Source organism: Oncorhynchus keta, chromosome 29, assembly GCF_023373465.1.
Source record: "Oncorhynchus keta strain PuntledgeMale-10-30-2019 chromosome 29, Oket_V2, whole genome shotgun sequence".
Classification (NCBI taxonomy): domain Eukaryota; kingdom Metazoa; phylum Chordata; class Actinopteri; order Salmoniformes; family Salmonidae; genus Oncorhynchus; species Oncorhynchus keta.
In genome coordinates this window covers 1,659,393-1,674,577 of record NC_068449.1, presented here as the reverse complement: position 1 = coordinate 1,674,577, position 15,185 = coordinate 1,659,393, and the positions used below count along the sequence as shown (strand labels likewise).

The window sequence follows — 15,185 nt, the reverse complement described above, 5'->3', positions numbered from 1 at the left end:
TTTATTATGTGCACTATGTCATCACACACAATTTTATTATGTGCACTATGTCATCACACACATCCTTTTATTATGTGCACTGTGTCATCATACACATCCTTTTATTATGTGCACTATGTCATCACACACCATTTTATTATGTGCACTGTGTCATCACACACATCCTTTTATTGTGTGCACTATGTCATCACACACATCCTTTTATTATGTGCACTGTGTCATCACACACATCCTTTTTTATGTGCACTATGTCATCACACACAATTTTATTATGTGCACTATGTCATCACACACATCCTTTTATTGTGTGCACTGTGTCATCACACACATCCTTTTATTATGTGCACTGTGTCATCACACACATCCTTTTATTATGTGCACTGTGTCATCATACACATCCTTTTATTATGTGCACTATGTCATCACACACCATTTTATTATGTGCACTGTGTCATCACACACATCCTTTTATTGTGTGCACTATGTCATCACACACATCCTTTTATTGTGTGCACTATGTCATCACACACATCCTTTTATTGTGTGCACTATGTCATCACACACAGCCTTTTATTATGTGCACTGTGTCATCACACACATCCTTTTATTATGTGCACTATGTCATCACACACAGCCTTTTATTATGTGCACTGTGTCATCACACACATCATTTTATTATGTGCACTATGTCATCACACACAATTTTATTATGTGCACTATGTCATCACACACATCCTTTTATTATGTGCACTATGTCATCACAAACCGTTTTATTATGTGCACTATGTCATCACACACATCCTTTTATTAAATAAGTCAATTTGATAGAAAAACATCTCTCGTAAGAAATTGTTTTTATGCAGATTTGACAATATTTGCATAAAAATCGGTCACCAATTGGATGGAAACCAAGCTACTGAAATAAAACATTTCCCAAATGCTGGAAGGGGGGGCCTTTGTGAAAAGGTTTGGGAGGAAAACTCGCCTCCCTGCGGACCTGGCATCCTTTCACTCCCTCCTCTCTACATTTTCCTCCTCTGTCTCTGCTGCTAAAGCCACTTTCTACCATTCTAAATTCCAAGCATCTGCCTCTAACCCTAGGAAGCTCTTTGCCACCTTCTCCTCCCTCCTGAATCCCCCCCCCTCCTCCCTCTCTGCAGATGACTTCGTCAACCATTTTGAAAAGAAGGTCGACGACATCCGATCCTCGTTTGCTAAGTCAAACGACACCGCTGGTTCTGCTCACACTGCCCTACCCTATGCTCTGACCTCTTTCTCCCCTCTCTCTCCAGATGAAATCTCGCGTCTTGTGACGGCCGGCCGCCCAACAACCTGCCCGCTTGACCCTATCCCCTCCTCTCTTCTCCAGACCATTTCCGGAGACCTTCTCCCTTACCTCACCTCGCTCATCAACTCATCCCTGACCGCTGGCTACGTCCCTTCCGTCTTCAAGAGAGCGAGAGTTGCACCCCTTCTGAAAAAACCTACACTCGATCCCTCCGATGTCAACAACTACAGACCAGTATCCCTTCTCTCTTTTCTCTCCAAAACTCTTGAGCGTGCCGTCCTTGGCCAGCTCTACCGCTATCTCTCTCAGAATGACCTTCTTGATCCAAATCAGTCAGGTTTCAAGACTAGTCATTCAACTGAGACTGCTCTTCTCTGTATCACGGAGGCGCTCCGCACTGCTAAAGCTAACTCTCTCTCCTCTGCTCTCATCCTTCTAGACCTATCGGCTGCCTTCGATACTGTGAACCATCAGATCCTCCTCTCCACCCTCTCCGAGTTGGGCATCTCCGGCGCGGCCCACGCTTGGATTGCGTCCTACCTGACAGGTCGCTCCTACCAGGTGGCGTGGCGAGAATCTGTCTCCTCACCACGCGCTCTCACCACTGGTGTCCCCCAGGGCTCTGTTCTAGGCCCTCTCTTATTCTCGCTATACACCAAGTCACTTGGCTCTGTCATAACCTCACATGGTCTCTCCTATCATTGCTATGCAGACGACACACAATTAATCTTCTCCTTTCCCCCTTCTGATGACCAGGTGGCGAATCGCATCTCTGCATGTCTGGCAGACATATCAGTGTGGATGATGGATCACCACCTCAAGCTGAACCTCAGCAAGACGGAGCTCCTCTTCCTCCCGGGGAAGGACTGCCCGTTCCATGATCTCGCCATCACGGTTGACAACTCCATTGTGTCCTCCTCCCAGAGCGCTAAGAATCTTGGCGTGATCCTGGACAACACCCTGTCGTTCTCAACTAACATCAAGGCGGTGTCCCGTTCCTGTAGGTTCATGCTCTACAACATCCGCAGAGTACGACCCTGCCTCACACAGGAAGCGGCGCAGGTCCTAATCCAGGCACTTGTCATCTCCCGTCTTGATTACTGCAACTCGCTGTTGGCTGGGCTCCCTGCCTGTGCCATTAAACCCCTACAACTCATCCAGAACGCCGCAGCCCGTCTGGTGTTCAACCTTCCCAAGTTCTCTCACGTCACCCCGCTCCTCCGCTCTCTCCACTGGCTTCCAGTTGAAGCTCGCATCCGCTACAAGACCATGGTGCTTGCCTACGGAGCTGTGAGGGGAACGGCACCTCAGTACCTCCAGGCTCTGATCAGGCCCTACACCCAAACAAGGGCACTGCGTTCATCCACCTCTGGCCTGCTCGCCTCCCTACCACTGAGGAAGTACAGTTCCCGCTCAGCCCAGTCAAAACTGTTCGCTGCTCTGGCCCCCAATGGTGGAACAAACTCCCTCACGACGCCAGGACAGCGGAGTCAATCACCACCTTCCGGAGACACCTGAAACCCCACCTCTTCAAGGAATACCTAGGATAGGGTAAGTAATCCTTCTCACCCCCCCCCTAAAAAGATTTAGATGCACTATTGTAAAGTGGCTGTTCCACTGGATGTCATAAGGTGTATGCACCAATTTGTAAGTCGCTCTGGATAAGAGCGTGTGACTTAAATGACTTTAATGTAAATGTAAATGTAAATGGAGCCCCAGAGGACGTGTGGCTCTGCCTGCCTGCCTGCCTGCAACTCCTATCCACCTCTCTACCTCTCTTTCTGACAGATGAAGAGGAGGATGGGTGTGGTCTCCTCTTCCAGGTGGCAAACGCTGAAACAGAAAATAGCCTCTAGCTACAGGTATGCTAGGGGGAGGTGCGCTTTTGTTGTAGGTATACACAGACTAAATGACCCTCATACGGGTGGTAGAATTTGCGCGCATTACGCATTTATGTCTAGATTTGCATTGTTTCAAACTACAGGAAACACATTAGAATGTCTCGAATCGAAGTTTCCGATTGTCTACAGCACCCAATGTATACTAATAGAACTACATAGCCTACATTAAGTCTCTGCACTGACAGCTGCTACAGCCAATTATGTTGGACTTGGTGGTGGTGGGCGGGCCATAGAACTCCTGTGTATCCAATGACGTTGCATTTAGCTTTTTTTTATTACATTTCATTACAGCAACGTTTAGCTTCTATCTCCGCCAGTGTTCAAGGACCTGCCTACTTACCCGTTTTAGATCGGTGGGTGAAAAAAATAGTTGGATAGAAAAAGAAAGACAGAAGGTGAGGGGTTTTGTGTGAGTTTAGCGGAGAGAGCGAGAGAAACTGAGAGTCAGCAGCAAGCGAGATACAGTGAAGCCCGTGTTGACCGTTAATTTCATCCACACCGTCTTGGTCGTGCGCTATACGGTAACAACATACTGCTGCAACATCACCTCCGGTCCACCGCCTAGTACCGTACCGGTAAAACACAGGAACCCGAGGAAGTATAATCCATGCCTACTTTCGACATGGACCCGTATGACGGAGATGAAAACGATTATATGCCTCAGGAAGATGACTGGGACCGGGATATGCTGTTGGACCCGGCGTGGGAGAAGCAGCAGAGAAAGGTGAATAGAATACATTTTACGGTGTGATCTATCTAGCTCCGAGTCCCTCCTGGTGGGTAGAGGTGTGTGAATGCCTCTACCTCCACCTCTGAATGCTGCAGAGATGAGAGGGACATAAGCGCAGCAGTCAACCTGTTGGCTACTTTGACATTGATACGGCTCTTTGATGGTTGGAACTTGGGAACATTATTATTGTCCAAAATATATTGGACCATGACTTTTACTATTTTTTTTTGTGTTAAGGTTTTTACACTACATTTATTAAACTCTGAGTTAGATACGCAACAAAAAAAATGTACAATTCCTCCACTTTTTTCCCCTTCAGAATAAGGGTTTAGCCTACTAGAACCACGAGAAGATTTGGACTGACATAAACATTACGTGGAGGATGTGTGTTTTATCATCACGCGTAAAAGCAGCCGGTTTGCCTGTAATCGAAGCAGCATATTGTCTGTAGCCCGGACGAGTGGCCTAATCTCCCGTATACCCATCCCCCCTAGAAAAACTATTAGTCCTGGAAATAACCCGCCCACCTCGCAGAGCAACAGATGTCAGACCTGCGCCTGCTGTATCGTGTCTCCTCTTCCCGTCTCCTCTCCTTCTATTGTAGACCCTCCTATCCGCATAGTTTCTGGTGATGTCAACCATATTATAATTGGCCTATGTGATGATTCAGGCATACTTTATCATACAATTACACTACAGAACATACTTGTTTTTGTTAGAGTTGATGCTCACGGGTAGTGTTCCTAGGCCGTCTTGTAAATAAGAATTTGTTTTTTAACCGAATTTCCTACTTTAAATAAAGGTTAAATAAAAACGACATTGGATTGATAAGCCTATAATATAATTGAAGACCCTTAAGGAAAAGTTTTGCAGTCAGAGTGCAGTGTAACAGCAGTACGTACACTGCAAATCCTGCATCCCGAAATTACACGTTATTTTGCTGCCGTACTTTTGCAGTGTAACTGAAGTTATAGTGCAGTATTACTGCGTCCAAAAATACCACAGTCGACTGCAGATACTGCGCTTTTATTGCAGTTTCAAAACGGCTTTCTTTTTTTTTTTTGTAAGAGGGGTATGATTAGTTCAGATTAGAGCTATTTGCCCAGGTATGACTGGGAAAGACTTCGCAATGGAGTCGTTCAAATGAAAGTATATCGAGAATGAGTGAAAAAAACAGTTTGAGCGCTCTCTTTTTCTCTCCCACACTTTAAATGTATATATATTTTTTGTTGCATTGAAAAAAAGAGTGAAGAAAATGGGGTGGAATCTGAGTAAGCAGTGTGGTTAGAAGGGTAGGGCTTGGATGTGAGCGAGCGTGCCCTAAAATGGTAATAATCGTCCCCCTTCTCGTGCAGCAGCAGTTGGAAAAGCGTTTTCCTTTCCTCATTTTTTTTTTCCTGCTTGGGAAACTTCAGCTTCTAGTTTCCTGAATTATGCCGTCACCGCCACACGGCGACCGGTGTGAGAGCACCGGGGCGGTTAGCTCCGGGGCGGCTAGGTATGCGATGTTAGGGGTCGCACGTAAATAATTACAGATGCTGGCAGACAACAACTAGCACAAGCCTGTCTTTTTACCTCAATATAGTATTTTCTCGAGGCACTGACTACAGCAGTTGGTGCTGTTAGAGTAGTTATCATAGTAGCCAACTACCATGGAATACATGAGAATCCACCGGTACTGTTGCTGGCCCTTTATTGAAATAATATGACCGTTTGTTTAGAGCAAAGGAAGGGACCACTAAATAGACCCTGGTGTTCTCAGTTTATGACAATATGTTCCTTAGATATTTACAGGAAGTGCATTCAGTAGAGGTGACATATAAACAAGACCAAACAAGGACTTACAAGTTGTAATGCGATGCATTATAGCTGTTTATACCATGGCATTGTTGAATACTCGTTTCTGATTGGCTTGAAGGGCATTCTAGAACGTGCATTATTTCCCTATAACCGCACGGTATATCAGCGCGGTAGAATTGAATGGCTATAGTTAATTCTTACATGTTCTATGTTAGAGCTGCCTTTTGAAAGCAAATGTCAAATAGAAAATATAATTGCCATTGTTGAATTCGATATTCATAATTAATAGCAAGCTAGAACTGATGGTTTGTTTAGCTAAACCATAACCCAGTATTGGACTAAAATAGACTGACGTTAGTCCTTATGTAACGGATGTGAAACAGCTAGCTTAGTTAGCGGTGCGCGCTAAATAGCGTTTCAATCGGTTACGTCACTTGCTCTGAGACCTTGAAGTAGTAGTTCCCCTTGTTCTGCAAGGGCTGCGGCTTTTGTGGAGCGATGGGTAACGATGCTTCGTGGGTGACTGTTGTTGATGTGTGCAGAAGGTCCCTGGTTCGCGCCTGGGTATGGGCGTGGGGACGGTTTAAAATTATACTGTTACACTTAGTCCAAGGACCTTACATGTGTAACAGTGTCGCTTTAGATCGTCCCCTCGCCCATACCCGGGCGCTACTTCAAGGTCTCAGAGCAAGTGACGTCACCGATTGAAACGCTATTTAGCGCTGCACCACAGCTAACTAATCTAGTCGTTTCACATCCCGTTACACATGTAATGTTTAAAGGGCGAATTGGTTCTGGAAGCCAAAAACAGTCAAAATACCCCATCTAAACGTGAAACGATTCTCAATTGCAGTACGGTTCTAGAAACATAAATCACTCTACTTTCATATCACGTCAGCAGACCCGAGAAAGAGAGGCCTCGGCCGCCCACAGTCATGTAAACAATGGGACAAAAGGCATCCGGTGAGAGTTCAGACTAGCACTTGATCCGAGTATCAGCAGTTGGGACGACAACAAATCATATGACAATATGACAACATTTGAACATCTTGGCCACGTTCTGTTATAATCTCCACCCGGCACAGCCAGAAGAGGACTGGCCACCCCACATATGCTCTCTCTAATTCTCTCTTTCTTTCTCTCTCTCGGAGGACCTGAGCCCTAGGACCGTGCCCCAGGACTACCTGACATGATGGCTCCTTGCTGTCCCCAGTCCACCTGACTGTGCTGCTGCTCCAGTTTCAACTGTTCTGCCTTATTATTATTCGACCATGCTGGTCATTTATGAACATTTGAGCATCTTGGTCATGTTCTGTTATAATCTCCACCCGGGCACAGCCAGAAGAGGACTGGCCACCCCACATAGCCCGGTTCCTCTCTAGGTTTCTTCCTAGGTTTTGGCCTTTCTAGGGAGTTTTTCCTAGCCACCGTGCTTTTACACCTGCATTGTTTGCTGTTTGGGGTTTTAGGCTGGGTTTCTGTACAGCACTTTGAGATATCAGCTGATGTACGAAGGGCTATATAAATAAATTTGATTTGATTTGATTTTGATTTGATTTGACAACCAAAACATACAGTGCCTTGCGAAAGTATTCGGCCCCCTTGAACTTTGCGACCTTTTTGCCACATTTCAGGCTTCAAACATAAAGATATAAAACTGTATTTTTTTTTTTTTGTGAAGAATCAACAACAAGTGGGACACAATCATGAAGTGGAACAACATTTATTGGATATTTCAAACTTTTTAACAAATCAAAAACTGAAAAATTGGGCGTGCAAAATTATTCAGCCCCTTTACTTTCAGTGCAGCAAACTCTCTCCAGAAGTTCAGTGAGGATCTCTGAATGATCCAATGTTGACCTAAATGACTAATGATGATAAATACAATCCACCTGTGTGTAATCAAGTCTCCGTATAAATGCACCTGCACTGTGATAGTCTCAGAGGTCCGTTAAAAGCGCAGAGAGCATCATGAAGAACAAGGAACACACCAGGCAGGTCCGAGATACTGTTGTGAAGAAGTTTAAAGCCGGATTTGGATACAAAAAGATTTCCCAAGCTTTAAACATCCCAAGGAGCACTGTGCAAGCGATAATATTGAAATGGAAGGAGTATCAGACCACTGCAAATCTACCAAGACCTGGCCGTCCCTCTAAACTTTCAGCTCATAAAAGGAGAAGACTGATCAGAGATGCAGCCAAGAGGCCCATGATCACTCTGGATGAACTGCAGAGATCTACAGCTGAGGTGGAGACTCTGTCCATAGGACAACAATCAGTCGTATATTGCACAAATCTGGCCTTTATGGAAGAGTGGCAAGAAGAAAGAAATTTCTTAAAGATATACATAAAAAGTGTTGTTTAAAGTTTGCCACAAGCCACCTGGGAGACACACCAAACATGTGGAAGAAGGTGCTCTGGTCAGATGAAACCAAAATGGAACTTTTTGGCAACAATGCAAAACATTATGTTTGGCGTAAAAGCAACACAGCTCATCACCCTGAACACACCATCCCCACTGATCAAACATGGTGGTGGCAGCATCATGGTTTGGGCCTGCTTTTCTTCAGCAGGGACAGGGAAGATGGTTAAAATTGATGGGAAGATGGTTGGAGCCAAATACAGGACCATTCTGGAAGAAAACCTGATGGAGTCTGCAAAAGACCTGAGACTGGGATGGAGATTTGTCTTCCAACAAGACAATGATCCAAAACATAAAGCAAAATCTACAATGGAATGGTTCAAAAATAAACATATCCAGGTGTTAGAATGGCCAAGTCAAAGTCCAGACCTGAATCCAATCGAGAATCTGTGGAAAGAACTGAAAACTGCTGTTCACAAATGCTCTCCATCCAACCTCACTGAGCTCGAGCTGTTTTGCAAGGAGGAATGGGAAAAAATTTCAGTCTCTCGATGTGCAAAACTGATAGAGACATACCCCAAGCGACTTACAGCTGTAATCGCAGCAAAAGGTGGCTCTACAAAGTATTAACTTAAGGGGGCTGAATAATTTTGCACGCCCATTTTTTCAGTTTTTGATTTGTTAAACAAGTTTGAAATATCCAATAAATGTCGTTCCACTTCATGATTGTGTCCCACTTGTTGTTGATTCTTCACAAAAAAATACAGTTTTATATCTTTATGTTTGAAGCCTGAAATGTGGCAAAAGGTCGCAAAGTTCAAGGGGGGCGAATACTTTCGCAAGGCACTGTAAACAGTGGGTGGAGTCATACTCTGTTGGTGTTTGTGTTTTGAGTGAGTGGAGTCGTACTCTGATGGAGTTTGTGTTTTGAGTGAGTGGAGTCGTACTCTGATGGAGTTTGTGTTTTGAGTGAGTGGAGTCGTACTCTGATGGAGTTTGTGTTTTGAGTGAGTGGAGTCGTACTCTGATGGAGTTTGTGTTTTGAGTGAGTGGAGTCGTACTCTGTTGGTGTTTGTGTTTTGAGTGAGTGGAGTCATACTCTGATGGAGTTTGTGTTTTGAGTGAGTGGAGTCATACTCTGATGGAGTTTGTGTTTTGAGTGAGTGGAGGTACTCTGTTGGAGTTTGTGTTTTGAGTGAGTGGAGTCGTACTCTGTTGGTGTTTGTGTTTTGAGGAGTGGAGTCATACTCTGATGGAGTTTGTGTTTTGAGTGAGTGGAGTCATACTCTGATGGAGTTTGTGTTTTGAGTGAGTGGAGTCACATGGAGTTTGTGTTTTGAGTGAGTGGAGTCATACTCTGATGGAGTTTGTGTTTTGAGTGAGTGGAGTCATCTGTTGGTGTTTGTGTTTTGAGTGAAGTCAAAGAGATGGAGTTTGTGTTTTGAGTGAGTGGGTTATTGTTGTGTTTTGAGTGAGCTCTGATGGAGACTAAAAACATGGAGTTGTGGATGAGTGAGTCATACTCTGATGGAGTTTGTGTTTTGAGTGAGTGGAGTCACACTGATGGAGTTTGTGTTTTGGGAGTGGAGTCGTACTCTGATGGAGTTTGTGTTTTGAGGAGTGGAGTCATACTCTGATGGAGTTTGTGTTTTGAGTGAGTGGAGTCATACTCTGATGGAGTTTGTGTTTTGAGTGAGTGGAGGTACTCTGTTGGAGTTTGTGTTTTGAGTGAGTGGAGTCGTACTCTGTTGGAGTTTGTGTTTTGGGGGGGAGAACCCCTCAGGGCTCATCCCTCCTCAGTGGCTTGACTGCTCTGTATGGTCACACATCACCAGATTCCTAATTGTATCATGTGTTTCTGAACACAAAGAGAGAGAGAAGTGGGTTATTGTTTGGAGCTCTGACTAGACTAAAAACATTATGGGATGGGAGCACGATGGGAGCACACTGGGAGGGATGGGAGCACACTGGGAGGGGTGGGAGCACACTGGGAGGGATGGGAGCACACTGGGAGGGGTGGGAGCACACTGGGAGGGGTGGGAGCACGCTGGGAGGGATGGGAGCACACTGGGAGGGATGGGAGCACACTGGGAGGGGTGGGAGCACACTGGGAGGGATGGGAGCACACTGGGAGGGATGGGAGCACACTGGGAGGGATGGGAGCACACTGGGAGGGATGGGAGCACACTGGGAGGGATGTGGAGGGATGGGAGGTGTGGGAGCACACTGGGAGGGGTGGGCATCACTTAAGACTCTACTGCATCACTTAAGACTCTTCTGCCATTCATTCCAATTAGACTGGTTTTTGGATTTATCCCTGAACAAGATGGCTGCCATTTTTCGCCCCATTCTGGAACTTTGAGGGTTTTATGACATAACCCCTCTAGTAATTGAATGGGATGTCTATGGTTTCCTCTACCAGGGTTGTTTTTCTGACTGAGGGATATAGTGTTGTTGACATAGCATGTCTGAACTTGACTCTCTCAGGTATAAAGGCTCTCTCTCCAGATCTCCTTATCTGTGAATGCCCCTCCTCTCCGAGTACCCCTCTCTGAGGCACATGGGGTGGGGTCGGCTGTGGGCGGGCCACACATTTTCATTGGTTCTAACAGATCAGCTAGTTAGTGGGCTAACATTGTAGGTTTACACACAGTCATGTCTAACAATAAAAATCATTGTTTTATCATTTATGTTGCCTGCAACTACTTTTTATGCATGCATATGGCAATTTCACACATGGAAAACATTTGTTTACTCTGTTGCTATGGTCACCGTCAGTGTCATCCCGTGTGTGTGGACTAGTGGAGTTTGCGGTTGGCCTTCAAAATAAAAGTCCCCAATTTTTAAAGTTCTGTTGGAATTTAAAATACTGAAATAAGACTGTAGAAAAATATATTTGTAGTAGATACTTATATATGATTATAACTTAATAATTACACCTTAGTTTCATTCTCTCTAACATTGCCAAAGCAGATAATAAACAAAAGTGAAATAAACAATACAAATGTACAGTAAACATTACATTCACAGAAGTTCTAAAGAAATAGAGACATTTCAAATGTCATATTATATCAGTATACAGTGTTGTAATGATGTGCAAATAGTTAAAGTTCAAAAGGGAAAATAAATAAACGTCAATATGTGTTGTATTTACAATGGTGTTTGTTCTTCACTGGTTGGCCTTTTCTCGTGGCAACAGGTCACAAATCTTGCTGCTGTGATGGAACACTGTGGTATTTCACACAATAGATATGGGAGTTTATCAAAATTTGATTTGTTTTCGAATTCTTTGTGGATCTGTGTAATCTGAGGGAAATATCTCTAATATGGTCATACATTTGGCAGGAGGTTAGGAAGTGCAGGTCAGTTTCCACCTCATTTTGTGGGCAGTGTGCACATAGCCCGTCTTCTCTTGAGAGCCATGTCTGCCTACGGCGGCCTTTCTCAATAGCAAGGCTATGCTCACTGAGTCTGTACAGTCAAAGCTTTCCTTAAGATTGGGTCAGTCACAGTGGTCAGGTATTCTGCCACTGTGTACTCTCTGTTTAGGGCCAAAAATCATTCTAGTTTGCTCTGGTTTTTTTTTGTGAATTATTTCCAATGTGTCAAGTAATTATCTTTTAGTTTTCTCATGATTTGGTTGGGTCTAATTGTGTTGCTGTCCTGGTGTTTGTGAACAGAGCCCCAGGACCAGCTTGCTTAGGGGACTCTTCTCCAGGTTCATCTCTCTGCTCTGCATGCATTATTAGGTGTTTTACATTGTTCTAAGGAGGATATTTTTGCAGAATTCTGTATGCAGAGTCTCAATTTGGTGTTTGTCCCATTTTGTGAATTCTTGGTTGGTGAGCGGATCCCAGACTTCACAACCATAAAGGGCAATGGGTTCTATGACTGATTTAAGTGTTTTTAGCCTGATCCTAATCGGTATGTCGAATTTTATGTTCCTTTTGATGGCATAAAATGCCCTTCTTGCCTTGTCTCTCAGATCGTTCACAGCTTTGTGAAAGTTACCTGTGGCGCTGATGTTTATGGCCGAGGTATGTATAGTTTTGTGTGTGTTCTTGGGCAACGGTGTCTAGATGGAATTTGTATTTGTGGTCCTGGCAACTTTTTTGGAACACCATTATTTTTTGTCTTACTGAGATTTACTGTCAGGGCGCAGTTCTGGCAGAATCTGTGCAGAAGATCTAGGTGCTGCTGTAGGCCCTTCTTTGTTGGGGACAGAAACACCAGATCATCAGCAAACAGTAGACATTTGACTTCAGATTCTAGTAGGTTGAGGCCAGGTGCTGCAAACTGTTGTAGTGCCCTTGCCCATTCGTTGATATATATGTTAAAGAGGGTATATAAACTCAGCAAAAAAAAGAAACGTCCTCTCACTGTCAACTGCGTTTATTTTCAGCAAACTTAACATGTGTAAATATTTGTATGAACATAACAAGATTCAACAACTGAGACATAAACTGAACAAGTTCCACAGACATGTGACTAACAGAAATGGAATAATGTGTCCCTGAACAAAGGGGGGGTTAAAATCAAAAGTAACAGTCAGTATCTGGTGTGGCCACCAGCTCCATTAAGTACTGCAGTGCAACTCCTCATCATGGACTGCACCAGATTTACCAGTTCTTGCTTTGAGATGTTACCCCACTCTTCTCCAAGGCACCTGCAAGTTCTCAGACATTTCTGGGGGGGAATGGCCCTAGACCTGACCCTCCAATCCAACAGGTCCCAGATGTGCTCAATGGGATTGAGATCCGGGCTCCTCGCTGGCCATGGCAGAACACTGACATTCCTGTCTTGCAGGAAATCAGTACAGAACGAGCAGTATGGCTGGTGGCATTGTCATGCTGGAGGGTCATGTCAGAATGAGCCTGAAGGAAGGGTACCACATGAGGGAGGAGGATGTCTTCCCTGTAACACACAGTGCTGAGATTGCCTGCAATGACAACAAGCTCAGTCCGATGATGCTGTGACACACCGCCCCCAGACCATGACAGACCCTCCAACTCCAAATCGATCCTGCTCCAGAGTACAGGCCTCGGTGTAACGCTCATTCCTTCGACGATAAAAGCGAATCCGACCATCACCCCTGGTGAGACAAAACCGCGTCCCGTCAGTGAAGAGCACTTTTTGCCAGTCCTGTCTGGTCCAACGATAGTGGGTTTGTGCCCAAAGGCGACGTTGTTGCCGGTGACGTCTGGTGAGGACCTGCCTTACAACAGGCCTATAAGCCCTCAGTCCAGCCTCTCTCAGCCTATTGAGGACAGTCTGAACACTGATGGAGGGATTGTACGTTCCTGGTGTAACTCGGGCAGTTGTTGTTGCCATCCTGTACCTGTCCCGCAGGTGTGATGTTCGGATGTACCGATCCTGTGCATTCAATCAATCACATTTATTTATAAAGCCCTTCTTACATCAGCTGATGTCACATAGTGCTGTACAGAAACTCAGCCTAAAACCCCCAAACAGCAAGCAATGCAGGTTTAGAAGCAAGGTGGCTAGGAAAAACTCCCTCGAAAGGCCAAAACCTAGGAAGAAACCTAGAGAGGAACCAGGCTATGAGGGGTGGCCAGTCCTCTTCTGTGCCGGGTGGAGATTATAACAGAACATGGCCAAGATGTTCAAATGTTCATAAATGACCAGGAGGGTCAAATACTAATAATCAGTGGTTGTAGAGGGTGTAACAGGTCAGCACCTCGGGAGTAAATGTCAGTTGGCTTTTCATAGCCGATCATTGAGAGTATCTCTACCACTCCTGCTGTCTCTAGAGAGTTGAAAACAGCAGGTCTGGGACAGGTAGCACGTCCGGTGAACAGGTCAGGATTCCATAGCCGCAGGCAGAACAGTTGAAACTGGAGCAGCAGCACAACCAGGTGGACTGGGGACAGCAAGGAATCATCAGGCCAGGTAGTCCTGAGGCATGGTCCTAGGGCTCAGGTCCTCCGAGAGAGAGAGAGAATTAGAGAGAGCATACTTAAATTCACACAGGACACCAGATAGGACATGAGAAATACTCCAGATATAACAGACTGACCCTCGCCCCCCGACACATAAACTACTGCAGCATAAATACTGGAGGCTGAGACGGGAGGGGTCGGGAGACACTGAACTACTGCAGCATAAATACTGGAGGCTGAGACGGGAGGGGTCGGGAGACACATCAGGTGTTGATACACGTGGTCTGCCACTGCGAGGACGATCAGCTGTCCGTCCTGTCTCCCTGTAGCGCTGTCTTAGGCGTCTCACATTACGGACATTGCAATTTATTGCCCTGGCCACATCTGCAGTCCTCATGCCTCCTTGCATCTTGCCTAAGGCACGTTCACACAGATAAGCAGGGACCCTGGGCATTGTTCTTTTGGTGTTTTTCAGAGTCAGTAGAAAGGCCTCTTTAGTGTCCTAAGTTTTCATAACTGTGACCTTAATTGCCTTCCGTCTGCAAGCTGTTAGTGTCTTAACGACCGTTCCACAGGTGCATGTTCATTACTTGTTTATGGTTCATTGAACAAGCATGGGAAACAGTGTTTAAACCCTTTAGAATGAAGATCTGTGAAGTTATTTGGATTCTGACTAATTATCTTTGAAAGACAGGGTCCCGAAAAAAGGGACGTTTTCTTTTTTTATGCTGAGTTTAAGTCTCTGTCTCGGTACCTCTCTGTATTTCCATCTACAGATTCATAATGTCATCATCTAGAATAGACTTCCTGTGTAGCCAGGGCTGTGGTGAGTGTAGGTGGATGGCTGGATGACTGGCTGGATGGCTGGCTGACTGGATGACTGACTGGATGACTGGCTGGATGGCTGGCTGACTGGATGACTGACTGGATGACTGGCTGGCTGGATGACTGGCTGGCTGGATGACTGACTGGCTGGATGACTGGCTGGCTGGATGACTGACTGGCTGGCTGACTGGATGACTGGCTGGCTGGCTGGCTGGCTGGCTGGCTGGATGACTGACTGGCTGGATGACTGGCTGACTGGCTGGATGACTGGCTGACTGGCTGGATGACTGGCTGGCTGGATGACTGGCTGGCTGGATGACTGGCTGGATGACTGGCTGGCTGGATGACTGGCTGGCTGGATGACTGGTTGACTGGATGAC

General features: G+C 45.4%; 1 protein-coding gene across 50 annotated transcripts in view; it reads left to right on the top strand.

Annotated features, from left to right (window-relative positions):
* Positions 1-3,482: 3,482 nt before the first annotated feature.
* The window catches only part of actn1 (actinin, alpha 1), a 114,048-nt gene continuing 102,345 nt past the window's right edge, over positions 3,483-15,185 (top strand). For 49 of the 50 annotated variants that reach the window (XM_052485536.1, XM_052485530.1, XM_052485537.1 and 46 more), the window contains exon 1: positions 3,483-3,913. In XM_052485536.1, the coding sequence (XP_052341496.1) occupies positions 3,797-3,913 (117 nt within the window). In that variant the 5' untranslated portion in view covers positions 3,483-3,796. The remainder of the gene's footprint in view (positions 3,914-15,185) is intronic. The other variant, XM_052485543.1, reaches the window with a different exon arrangement.